This window comes from Callithrix jacchus, chromosome 6, assembly GCF_049354715.1.
Source record: "Callithrix jacchus isolate 240 chromosome 6, calJac240_pri, whole genome shotgun sequence".
Taxonomy (NCBI): domain Eukaryota; kingdom Metazoa; phylum Chordata; class Mammalia; order Primates; family Cebidae; genus Callithrix; species Callithrix jacchus.
The window spans coordinates 10,727,750-10,741,413 of record NC_133507.1 but is presented as its reverse complement, the minus strand read 5'-3'; the positions used below and the strand labels follow the sequence as shown (position 1 = coordinate 10,741,413).

At 44.1% G+C, this 13,664-nt stretch overlaps 1 protein-coding gene across 4 annotated transcripts in view; it reads right to left on the bottom strand.

Moving 5' to 3' along the window:
• IGF1R (insulin like growth factor 1 receptor) overlaps nt 1-13,664 on the bottom strand; it is a 495,490-nt gene that overhangs the window by 303,710 nt on the left and 178,116 nt on the right. Inside the window, exons 1-2 of one of the 4 annotated variants that reach the window (XM_035303720.3) lie at nt 5,108-5,354; nt 2,907-3,020 (exon numbers count right to left, since the gene is read on the bottom strand). The exons of 2 other annotated variants lie outside the window; for them this stretch is intronic. In XM_035303720.3, the coding sequence (XP_035159611.1) occupies nt 2,907-3,020; nt 5,108-5,231 (238 nt within the window). In that variant the 5' untranslated portion in view covers nt 5,232-5,354. Of the gene's footprint in view, nt 1-2,906; nt 3,021-5,107; nt 5,355-13,664 lie in introns of those variants that run through there. One more of the 4 variants, XM_035303721.3, reaches the window with a different exon arrangement.

Below are 13,664 nucleotides of genomic sequence, written 5' to 3'. Positions count from 1 at the left end.
CACGTCCAGTCCATTCCAGCTTCCCTGATCTCAAGCCTAGAGACAATACATCCCTCCCTGAGCATCTATCTCTGTCCCTCAATCCTGACTCCATCGAGAGCCCAGAGAAGCCTCCCCAGAACATCCTTCTCAGCAGGTCCACTGCAATGAGGAGGTTTCAGAGCTCCCCATTCTCTAGGTGGCAGTCAGCTCCTTCCCACACACACCAGATTCTGATGACCTCTCCACTCCATCAGGGCCCACTGCCACCCAAACTACACATGGTGCCTTCCTCTCCCGGGGAGCTGCCCCCTTGGATATTGAGAGTCAAATATTTGGGGCACCCTAAAGTGCCTTTAGATCAGACATCCTCCTTAAAGCTTCTCAAGCCTTTCTGCAGCTCCGTGACCCGACCACCTGCAGCGCACTCACTTCTCTCTGGTCAGCATCCCATAGCTTAGCACTGAACACACAGCGGCTGTTACTCTCCACCAGTAGCTGAGTTTTCCCAACAAGACAGTAAGCTCCTTGAGGAGAAAAAAAAATAATAATCATATTCTTATGGTCTCCATGAAGCGGACACCATTGGAGGCCCTCAGATCTAGACGTCAGAAACAGAGTTCCACACTCTTGTCACCTCCCCCTCCAACTCACCCTCTGCAGATATGGACAAGACCTTGAACCAGTAAGCCTAGTTAATCTAAAAAATAATTCTCTTCAGGCAGAGAAGTAAGGTGGTTACTTTGTGGTTTCAACAGCTGACCTGAGACTCAGACTTCTGGGTTCAAATATTCACTGTAGATATGCAAAAAAGAAAACCCTCCTCAACCATGCACGGTGGCTCGCACCTGTAATCCCAGCACTATGAGAGGCCGAGGTAGGTGGATTGCTTGAGGTCAGGAGTTTCAGACCAGCCTGGCCAACATGCCAAAATCACATCTCTACTAAAAAATAAAATTAGCCAGGTGTGGTGACACACACCTGTGATCCCAGCTTCTTAAGAAGAAGGTATTATTTATATATTATATTCACAAGAATTGTTTGAACCTGGGAGGCAGAGGTTGCAGTGAGCTGATATTGCATGACTGTACTCCAGCCTGGTCAACATAGCAAGACTCTGTCTCAAAAAAATAAAGACAAAGTCTGGGTGCAGTGGCTCACGCCTGTAACCCCAGCACTTTGGGAGGCTGAGGTGAGTGGATCATGAGGTCAAGAGATCGAGATCATCCTGGCCAACAGGATGAAACCATGTCTCTACTAAAAATACAAAAATTAGCCGGGTGTGGTGGTGCACGCCTGTATTCCCAGCTACTCAGGAGGCTAAGGCAAGGAAGAGCTTGAACCCGGGAGGCAGAGGTTGCAGTGAGCCAAGATCGTGCCACTGCACTCCAGCCTGGCGCCAGAGCGAGATGGTCTCAAAAAAAAGAAAAGACCCTTTTCAACTGGCAGCAATGCCCCAGTGTTGTGGGGAGAGAGGACTGGAGGCCCCAAAGAGTGCCCACTAGGGCCACCCACCATAGGGAGGAGGAAAAATGAGAAAAGCATCCATTTATTGGGTGCTATTTGCCTGTTCTGCTGGGCAGCTTGGATGCAATTATCTATTGCTAATTCTCACAGCATCCCTGCTAGAACAGGGTTATTCCAATCACAGGCAGACACACCGAGGCCTGGAGCTCCCTTTCCAACATGCCTCCATGCATGGGAGAGAGGGACACGGTGAACTGTTCAAGGGGACAAGGCTTCAAAGGATACCCTGCACATGTGCAAACCGCACGGAGAAAAGCAGAACAAAGGCAGGCCAGGCTGTCTAAGTTCACATCTGCCTGGTTCAGCATTCACATGGGAATTTGACAAGATGCTTTTTTACAAGCTGCTCTTGAAATTAACATTCCAGCTTCAAATGGTGATGTTTACATTTTCTTCAAGAAATATCCTGCCCTCCTCAGGAGAGGAGACTTTAACAATAATTTCTAAGGTGTTACATTAAGTTCAGGAGTCCTCTTTACACCAACCTAGACTGTCTTCTGTCCAGAGGTAGGATGCTGGCCTCAAAGAGACCTTTAAGACCTTGCTACTGTCCCTGACAAGAGGTAAGGCAAAAGTTATAGCCCTCACCAAGAAAACAATGCAAGAAATAGAAGCCAACTTCCATATGTGGTGATTCTGCTGGTTCCAACCACAGCTCCCTAAAAACTCCATCTCTCTCTCTGTCTAGTGTCTTGAGAGCTGAAGGCTGGAAGGGCCTGTGAAATAACCTAGGACCACCCTGTCACTCACAGCAGGTGTGCAAGCACCCACCCACCTTTCTGAGGTGTTACCCTGGCCCTCTGCATCAGGCCACTCCCAAGACCACCAGGCAGCTGAGTCCAGCCTACAGATGCCTCCTCCTCAGGTGCCCAGCTCCACAAAGGTTTAAAAGCATACTACAGACACAAATCGGTGCCACTGAATTAATTATTACATCATCTCTATAAGGAACTTACAGAACAAAGTCTCCATCCACAGGGATGAGGTGATCTTGACAGAAGGCCAGACTCACAAATGACCCTTCCAGGAGCTAATTGTTTTTTAATTTACCTCAACGTGCAAAAAGTCTAACAATGAGTTTAAAGATAATTTTATTGTTTTCAAGTTCCATGCAGCAGTAATTGGTATGGTAAAATGTTTTGGCTGGCAGAGGTGCAATGATTAGATGAAAATAAATGTGTTGTACAAAAAAAGTGTTTCAAAGTGAATGGAGAGTATCCCTTTAAGAAGTCTTCCATTTCTTCGGCTCCTCCTATGCACCAGGCACTGGACCACGCCCCAGGAATTCAGATGACCAAGGTACCATTCCCCTCCCCAACGTCAGGGGAAAACAATATTGGGGAGATGCCCATATACAGGTATAGGAACAGACCACAGGCGCTCAAGTCAGCGCAACCAACCTGCATGCAGAATCAAGGCCAGAGAGAGGGTGAAATTGCAGCTAACTCTTAAAGGGGCTTGCCAGAGGGCAAGCTGGTAGTATTGTTTGCTATTCCAAGTAGAGGGGCTTCCACCTGCCAAGACAAAGAGACACAAATGAGTATAGTCTGAGAAGTTGTTCAGAACGTCTGGGAGGAAGGGAGGCTGAAGTTCTCTCTCAGACAGCCAAACAAATGATTTCCAAATTAAAAACAGTAAAAGGCAATCATAGGGAAACTGACATGTCAAACTGAATAACCAGCTATATATTTTGTGTAATCTCAGCAAGAAAGATTCTGAAAATATCAATAAAATGAAACGAAATACATAAAATTATCTAACAAAATACAGTGTGGAACCTAACACCAATCATAGATGTATTTATTCTTATTCTCTGTAAGTATTTCTGGCTGGCAAGCATCTTAACCACATAGAGTAGCCCAAGGGGACAGATATAAGCATGATAATTAAAGTGTTACTACCTATTTAAACAGAGCGATGGAAGGTAAATCTTGCTGTATTTTTCCAAATGAATCATTTTTTTTTAAATCTCTAATCTCAAAAGAAATATTTTAGAGGTTTTAATTTATGAAAGTCCTGTGAAATTATCTTAAAACTCTAACTGGAAATGACACACCGGGTGTAACAGTTCTGCCATGGAGTTGCATCATTTAGGGAGACCCTAATTCTCTCAGGACAGCTTGCACTGACACAGTAGAGTAACCTTAACCCTAAACTCTAGCCCAGTGCCTTCTACATAAGCCCGCAGTATCCACATTTTCTTGCGATCGGTCCCTAGGAACCCACCCAGAGAGTGGGCTGGGATCGCAATCTTCCTCCTCCGGGCACTGTTACCTCGTCCGGGCACTGTTACTTGAGTCACCGAATGGGCTGAATTTCCTTTCTGGCCACTAGATGGAGCCTATGCATTGGTGAGATGGGCAAGGCGCACAGTGGACACCTCTCAGGTGCAAGCAGAAATTGACAAATGACAAGATTAAGGGAGAAAGTGTAATAAACAGATGTCTGAAATGGAAGGCAAACTGCAGGGGCTACTGTTTACTGAAAAAAAAAATCGCAACTGTTTAATAAGCAACATGCCATCTTGTAAATAAGCACCTTAGCAAAATAAAGTTTTATTATACATTTATTGAGCACCTATGTTCCAGGCTATATACCATATTTAAATGACAAACATCAAGTCTGCCTTATATTTCTATCCAAAGAACATCTCTGTTCAATGATGTCACATCCATAAGAGCAGGAACAGCTGAAGTCTGAGGGCTTAATATCAGGTGCCAGGTATCTGTTCTAAGCACTTGACATGTATATGAATTCGTTTGATTTTTGTGAAGATTTAAAGTAGGTTCTACTGAAATTATGATTTCACAGATGAGGAAACTGAGGCAAAAGAGGATTAAATAATTTGCCTTAGAGCTTAGCTACCAAAGAGCTGAGATTCAAACCAGCCACTTTGGCCCCACAGTCCTCATAAAATTACAGGCAAGGAATAAGACGAAACAAATCACTGTCAACCAGCAAAGCCATGGTTATGAACTCAAAAGGAGTCATGGATAAGTAGAACTACACAAGTTAGGGAAATCCCAAAAACCTTCAGGAAGGAGAAGGAATCTGAGTTAGAAACCTAAGGATGGCATCTCAGACCGATTAAAACCACAGAAAAGGTATATGGGGAAATCATCTTAGTGTGCTGCCTTTAGAAAGTCATAATCTTGTCTCTATTTTACAGATCTACCTGAAACTTGGAGATTAATTTTTCAAAAACCTATTTCCTCACAATTTTTCTGGCTTTGGTTTTCTAAACATATTAAAAAATGTTTCCATTTTGGTGAGAAAAGGAAAATTGTCTCCCCCAAATATTTTTAAGTCTCCACATTTCTATTGAGTCTCACAAAAGTTAAAGAAACTAAAGCTATGCTGACCTTTCTTTGCTCTTAAGTGGCACTTTCTGCTATTCACTATTGAGGGTGTAAGGAGAAGTACCAGAGTAGTGAAGAGGGAAAACATTCCCAGCTATGGAATGGAAATAGCAGAAGCAAAAACTTGGAGACAGGAATAACACAGCTTTCTTTCCATCAAGCTAAAGCCCAGAAGCTGGGGAGTACAAGGAACTAACATTGGATCCCCACAGAAAAGGATTACTAAAGACCCGTTTCATTACTTGATTCTAAGGACTTTGGACTTGATTCTAGGACCACAAGAGGCACATTCTGAGAAGTTGGAGCTGGCAAGTCCATCAAACCAAGTGGATGGTACAGGAACTGGTTCAGAGGCCAACTCAGCATGTAGTCAGAATCCGTGCAGGTCTGGACTGGGCCAGGCTGGAGCCAGGAATGGGGTGAATCTGAGCAATTTCAAGTGACTCGGTGAGACAGAAAGGAAACATTCAATTAACCAGTCTCCCCAGATAAGGACAAGCTGCAGAACAGAAATTGAACCACAAATTCCATCCTGAGCCAATCTCTGTTGCTGAAAACTTTACAGAGGTGCATGTGAGAAAGAAAATCCCAACTGTATCACCTGACCAAGAAAGCTACCATAACAACAGTTCCTATGACTACATATCATGTTGTGACCTAACATATGCAGTGAACTCATCATCCACAGAAATCAGAGACAGAACTCAGGGAAGCCTAACAGCAGATCTCCCTCTGCTGCTGCTGGTCTCTGTGTTCATTTGTTTTCGTTGCAATCTGTGCTTCTCTTTAAAGTCTGTAAGCCTGTGTATTATCCCACTACAATGAGACTCAGGGAAATTAGGCAGAGAGAATACAAGACGACACGGACAAATGTGGACACAACTGAGGGGGATTTTACAATCTAGACAGAATTAGCATCTAATGACTTAGAAAACACCGTAAGCTGATGTGGCCCACTGGATCATGGGCTCCTACCTGGAGTTTCTCTCCATGCTTCCTACTTTTTCCAGGAAGTTATCAAAGGCCACTAAGATACGTTGAATTGGGGAAAAACTGAAAAACTGTTATACATAAATTCATCCCTCCCTAATTACCATTAGACTTCTGCTCTTTAACGTTCTATTGACTAAACTTTGGCTGACTGAAATTGGTGATGTCTCATTTTCATAATCAAGCATATATTCCCAATAACCAACTTTATAGAGACTAACCACGACTATTTTTTTTTTTTTTTTTTTTTTTGGGACAGAGTTTCACTCTTGTTACCCAGGCTGGACTGCTATGGCGCAATCTCAGCTCACCGCAACCTTCGCCTCCTGGGTTCAGACAATTCTCCTGCCTCAGCCTCCTGAGTAGCTCGGATTACAGGCACGCGCCACCGTGCCCAGCTAATTTTTTGTATTTTTACAGCAGAGGACAAGCTGAAAGTAAACATTCAAAATATATCAGGAAATTTTTATTTTTAAAGTTCTGCTCTATAAAATATTTATGCTCTAAAATGATCAAGACATATTTGTTCTCCCATGTCGAGTAATTTTTAAAGTGGTATTGATTTTTAAACTGACAAATCCAAAGCCAGTTTAAAGAAAGCTAGTGCCATGTTCTAAAGAAAACGGCTGGACCAAAGTATACAAAACAACAACACTGTACTTCGAACTCTCAGAATTTAGACAACAGATGAATGGATGGAGATACACAATCTTGAACAAATGGTCTTTATTATGTAACTCTTACTTAAGTAGAGATCTGTGGTATTAAGAGGGCTCACAGTGAAGAGTGAGACAAAACAAAGTTTCAAACTCCTCCCACCAAGAACTTTCTGGATTAGTAAATACTTTCTAAAGTCTTTAAAATATGCTTTAAAAAAAAACAACAAGATGTTTTCCAAACTATTACCAGGTGAGCAATTTATTTCTTTATATATATATTTCAGTGTGTGTGTAATGGAGTCTCGCTCTGTCACCGAGGCTGGAGTGCAGTGGCGTGCAATCTCAGCTCACCGCAACCTCCACCTCCTGGGTTTCAGCAATTCTCCTGCCTCAGCTTCCCAAGTGGCTGGGATTACAGTCACAGGCCACCATGCCCAGCTAATTTTTGTATTTTTAGTAGAGACAGGGTTTTACCACGTTGATCAGGCTGGTCTTGAACTCCTGACCTCAAGTGATCTGTCCACCTCAGCCTCCCAAAGTGCTGGGGTTATGGGTGTGAGCTGCTGCACCCAGCCAAGTGAGCAGTAAGGTAGGTCCAGCTATCCCTGCAGTGTGTGATGGCCCCATCCACAGGGGTGCACATCTTCCCCATGTGGCTAGCCAGCCACCCCACTACTCCAAAGAATGTGAGGGCTTCAAGACCATCAGCCATCAGGGCAGCACAAAGTCACCGAGCTCCATGGATGCGTGGCCCGACAACTTACAAACTAAGCCTTCAGCAGCATTAACCAAGTTAAATGTAAACAGGAGAAAAAGGCAATCCCTGCATTCCTACTTACTTTCCCCAGTCATACACGATAGCAAAATCACACTATAAAATCTACTTCAATTGTAGGTGTTCATCTCTCACCATAAAAGAAACTACTTTCTGTTGTGTTCCAGTGAAATCAAAAGAGCAACCTCCAAGTTTAAAAATTCTCATAGGCTGGGCGTAGTGGCTCACATGGGTGATTACAGCCCTCTGGGAGTCTGAGGTGGATGGGTCACCTGAGTCCAGCCTGAGCAACAGAGCAAAACCTCGTCTGTACTGAAAATACAAAAACTTAGCCAGGCGTGGTGGCGCATGCCTGTAGTCCCAGCTACTTGGGAGGATCACTTGTGCCTGGGAGGTCAAGGCTGGAGCCAACAGTGATCATACCACTGCATTCCAGCCTGGGTGAACAGAGTAAGATCCTGTCTCAAAAAAAGAAAAGAAAATCTTGTAGTCCAGGAAGGAGAAAGAAAAAAATTAAACTTGCTCACTAGTTTCTTCTTTTAAAAAACATGGCAGTAGTAACATCTTCGGTTTGACTGGTATCTTTAAAAACTCATGGTAAGGTATTTTATAGTATCAAATAATTTCTAAATCTAAAGATCCAGTAAGTACTCAACATGTATTTACTGAGGAAGAAAAGAGGGAGGGAAAACAACTATTTCTCAGTTCAAGTAAGGAAATGTCAATTTTTCCTTAAGATTTCAAATTAATTTAATAAAACATAAGTAAAGCTGAATCAGAGAAAAAAGGGAGAGAAATCTTTAAAAATGCTATCTGGGACTTTCAAACGAGTAAAAATGACCATTTAAAAACTTCGTTTTCGAAAGTCCAGAAGTCTCAAAATCAAAGGTATTGTCAATACTTAAATAAAACCAAAGCAATTTAACAAAAGGAAACATCATGCCAAGGAACTATGTGTCTCAAGATAACAATCTAACTTGTTTTAAAGATCCTTTGTTTATTAACCATTTTATACACCAAATCTATGTTCCCTCCTCAGAACAAATCAGTATTTTCCAGATCCCTGGGGGTGGAGGTGAAGGCATGAGGTGATGTGTACATATTTCAGAGTTTTAATCTTTTAAAACAGTGTAAGTCAGTTACACTTCCCAAATGTCAACAGGTCGCAATGTCCACAAACACTGGGACTGTTGCCCTCTCCCACCTGCCCCCAACATCCCCCACCCCCCCCACCCCGCCCCACCCCGTTAAAGCCACATCACATCTTTACAAATAGCTGGAAAACTTCCTCTTGCTAAGCGGATGCCAAACACCATTTTCTAGGAAGACTCCGAGTGCATCACTCATGAGGCACACTGCTGTCTTTAAAGTGTTCAGAATTTTCCTTCTGAACATCTCAGACAATGAAATCAAGAAACTATATCCCTAGCATGTATGCAACTATTATATATTTAGTACAGTTGAGAAAAGCTCATATCCTGGACTCAGATAGCACCTTTCATAAGTTGGCTAAGAAAAGCAGTTCAAAGCAAGTTCGCCCACAGGCGCAAATATCTCTTCCATGAACCAGGTTTGATTTTTTAAAATCAGTTTTGGAAACAAATTGGAGAAAATCACAACCTAGAAAGAAACACATATTGTATGGTTTACAATTTTAAAAAAAACAAAAACTTTCAAGATTTGTCTCCTCATTCTTACTCCCTCGTGCTTTTAAAAACACCAAGTTATTTATAAATTATAAAATGCCCTGAAATTATGATTAGCTTCCTGATTTCTAAAAAGCTAACTAAAGCAATATGTAATCCAGAAAACTTCTGAAGTAAGTCCCCATCTTTCTTACAACTCGAAACATGCCATGCAACGTTCATGTGCACACCTGAAAGACTCCTCATTTTTGGAAAAAGGGAACTACAACATTGTACTTTTAAAATATCAGTTGCCAAATCCAGTGTTATAAAGAATACAGTGCTGCCAGTCAAGAGCTAGCATCACCTATACATCATGGTCTACCATCACACTCCAACGTAAGGGAAAGCAGCAATGAGGCAAAAAAAAAAAAAAAAAAAGGTACTGCAAAGGCTTCTGGATGAACAACACTAGTTTACTTTAAGTCTTAAATCTACAGAAATATTTTTTGAAGAACCTTTAAAATGCTGCCCACTGTTTACTTGAAAACTTCATCCTATACTGAGTCTGGGGGGTCAAAAAACCTGAATTTTCAAGAAACTTGACTTCACACAAGACTTTGCAGGCTCATGCACTGACTAGCTCAAGGTCAGCTTTCATACAGTAGGTGCATAATAAGTGCTGGCTGAATTCAGTAGCTTCTTAACAGCACATTCTTACAAAACAAATGAAACCAGGTTTAAAAGGAAACCAACATCCCTTGAGGGCTCCTCTTGGCAAAAAGTCTAAGGCAACAAGTGAAAATGATACAGTTGATTTTCATTACTGCCCTGATCTTGCAACAATAGGAAGGGCAGGAAACATTTTTATTAGTAAACTCAGCCTTAGACAAAGATCAAAAGCAAATGTAAACAATTATTCTCTAGGTCTTTTCCTATTGAAAGGCCAGGGTAAATTTGGATAAATGCACACACTTTCAAAACAAAAACATATTGCAGTATTTTAAAATCTTTTGTTCTGTAAGGAATTTTAATTATATAAAAATCGCGGTATAGTTGGAACAATGTATCCTAAAAAGACTTTCTCCTGCTCAGACCCTGGAACTATGTAACAAACAACAACAAAAAGAAACAGCAACAGGCATTAAAATGAACCGTTCATCCTCAGTCCTTACTACCACTTGGTCAATATGGCCTATCAAAAACGAGTGTGTAAAACATCTTGAAACAGCAATTTATTTCTTTGTTGGAAAACATACATAATAAAACTGGAAATACAGCCATTCAGACTCCCAGCTCCTAAACTGTCTTGAAAAAAACCGTCATTTCAAATTCAGTTGAGGTTTCTGTTGTCAAAAATCTGCCTTTCACTAGCATGTGTTTTTAAATCCAGCTCCTCAATCCCTAACTGAAGCTACACAGAACCAAGATTCTTTTTTTCCTGCTTGCGCATTTCTACCACAGCATTGAATCCCTGCTGCTAAGCTTCAATTATCAGTTTGTTGTATTGCTGCAACTCGCCGATCTAAAACACTTATCAATAAAAAGAGAGACCAGCCTGCCAAATATACTACACAATTGTAATGTAATTTAAGGTAGCATAACAAGTTATTTTCAACCTTAGCACATTTCTTATAAAAAAAAAAAAGTTTATTGAGATACAATTCACATACCATTAAAGTCCCCGATTTAAAGTATATAATATCTTCAGAGCTGTGCAACCATTACCACAAACTAATTTTAGAGCAGATTTTCAGCACCCCAAAAAGAAATCCTATGCCCACTACCAGTCACTACCCATTCCATCGCCTCCCCCCCCCCCGCTTCTGCCTCTATGGATTTGCTTATTCTGGACATCTCACATAAACGGGATCATACCATATGTGGTCTTTCGGGACTGACTTATTTCGCTTTTTGTGATATTTTTAAGGTTCATCTATTCAACCTTGGCATATTTCTTAGAGTTGGAGTTTTCTAATCTTTTCGACAAATCAAACATATGACCTTTAAATTTCAAATCCTGACCCAAACCCCACCCACCCTTCCACAAAATACCATTTACTTGTCACGTCTCTCTAGAGAATCTAAACTGTAATTTGCTTTTTAGGTTCTTTCAAAAGTTCTTTTTCTGGGTTCTCCTTCTGGTACTAAAATACGAACTTCTTTAAACACCAACATGTCACATACCTACATTTCTCTACATACCTACAATAGGATGCCTGGGGTAGAAAGATGACTGAATCCTTTTAAGGAGGTGGCCAACAATAAATGTAAAGTGGATGCTGACTTTTTAAAAAGAAAATAGTCATCAGATTATCTGGCTAGCACCCAGAACGTCCAAACCTCCTTTATTTAGATGCTCTGTTCGCATGACGGTGACACAAAACAAACACATTCGTCCGTATGACTGCCTCTGCTGCAGAAACTAAGTTTTCTAAGCTTAACAACACACACTTTCTACTGCCATCTCTAGTTTCTTATCAATACGCCAGCAAAATACCTGCAACTGAATCACCACCACCCGGTCTTTATTTCTATACCCCACAACAGCTGAAAGAATGCCCTCCTGATAGGGTTAGGCAGCTTGTTTCTATCAGAATTAAGTGGTCTAGCACCTTCCCAGCTAAAATCTGAAAGCACGTTCACAGGCATAGCTTTTAATCCTCCACATCTGAGAGATGGAGGGAGAAGCAGGTACTGAGTCAAGGCTTCAGCAAACTATCATCGAGATTTGGGGTGCCTTCTGCCCACCCATCAGGTTTCAAGAAACTAACCACTGTAAAGGGATCTCTGGGGGAAGCTCTGGCATCATGGAGCAAAAACATACGTTAAAACACCCCCTCCCCTCCTGTGTTCTCAAAAATCGCCGTCTTTTACAAAGAATATCCTTCAAGAACGCTCCAAAACAAAGACAGCCTATTTTAAAATGCCCGACTCCTGCCTCGGAGAAGGCCACCCCTGCTATTTTGGATTTCAGAACGTTAAAAAAAAACCAGAGAACCTATACAGTTCAACTGTATACCATAATGAAATGGATTATTTCTCCAGTGTCTTCTAACCCATACTTATCTTTTAAAGATAAAAGCCCTCCTTTGTCCCTCCAAACACCACCAAAACTAAACGCCTTAGTAAAGGGAGCCGGAAGGCCTTTCGCCCAATGGAGTCTACTCAAAGTTGAGAAAACAAAGAGCAGGAGAGCCCAGATCTGCGTAGGGTCCGGCCCCGGTCCGCGTCCCACTCCGCAGTAAATACGCGAACCACGATCTGATCTTGTTCCATCGCGGATTCATTTCTTTCGAGACGTTTAAGGATTTGTTTATAGAAACAGCCTTTCTGAATTGCCCCAGTGATGGGGCTAGACAACCCCCGCTGCCTCCTACTTTTCCCCCTCACTCTTGAAGGCTCAGTCGTGATTTTTTCAAAGTTAATTGGCACCACCTGCATACCCTCGGCAACCGTTACTCACCAACACGCCCTCACCATTCCCAGTCCCCGTTGGGCGACATTTAAACTTTTAATCGTGTTCAAATTACCCTACCATCTTGAATGTACCAGAAAGCCACACTTTCATTTTTCTGAGAATAAAACCCCCACCTCCTCCCGCCGCACACCCTGCGGGGAGTTCTCACTCTGAATCCCCTCGCTTCCCGACCTATCCCCACCGGACACCATCAAAACAAAAGCAACCAGATTGCAAAAGACAGCGAGTGTGGGGCGATATTGCTTATTAACTACGTACAAAGGAAGTGCGGGGGCAGGAGGGTGGGCGACACGACGCCTGCCACAACAAAACCAAGGCCAAGGCTTAGCGCTCGCAAAACAAAACCCTCCTCCCGCCGCAGCAGACCCTGGCGCTCCTGAAACCACAGCGCACTACACCTCTCGCCAGGTCCGGGCGTCTAGGTGTCCCCGTGCGGCGGCCGCAACACCCCGCGTTGCGAGCACGTGTGTCGGAATGCACAACGGCTCCGACTACACACGCACCAACGCACACTCGGATGCGGCCCTAACACCCCTCCATTCCCCCGGCCCAGGAGAAACTGAGACCGTACCAGAGCTCTCTAAACTGGGGGTCCAGTGGCCTCGCATTTCTCAGGGGGCTGCCCAGAAAGCGCTTCCCCTCACCCCACCGCCCAGCCCCGGGACGCCAGGAGCAGGTATCCCACGGAGGGGAGAGGCAAAATAACCTGCAAGGCCAGGAGCCCGAGGGGCAAAGTACGTTACGCTATGAGAGGCAGCGCCAGGCGCTTGGAGAAGTGTCCTGGGGCCTCGGGGACTCTCCACAGAGCACCTCCCCCCACGAGGGCAACTCGCATCCCGCCGGCCGGGCGGCTCCCCGCGCCCCACCCCCGGGTCAGCCCCAGCAACGAGGACGGGGTTCGGCCCAGGGTGCTGTCCCCGCTGCCTGCGCGCCGCACACAGCGCTGTGTGCAGAGTGGCTCGCGCGCCGGGAAAGGCGAGGTGCGGGTGGCGGGGCCCGGGGACTCGCGGAGTCCGCCCCGACACCAACTTCCCCACCCAGTCCTGGCGCCTGGCGGGAGGACAGGGCTGCCGCGACATTGAGAGAGAAAGCCCCCGCGGCCCTTCCTGCGTGGGGATGACCGGAGCCAGGGCCCGCGGGGCTCCGGACGAAGAAGCCCGGGTCCCGGGTCCGCCGCAGCCTCCCTCCCCGCAGAGCTGCTCCGCGCCCCGCCCCGCCGCTCCCGAGTCCGGGGGCCCGACAGCTGCGATAGCGGCAACTCGGGTTTCG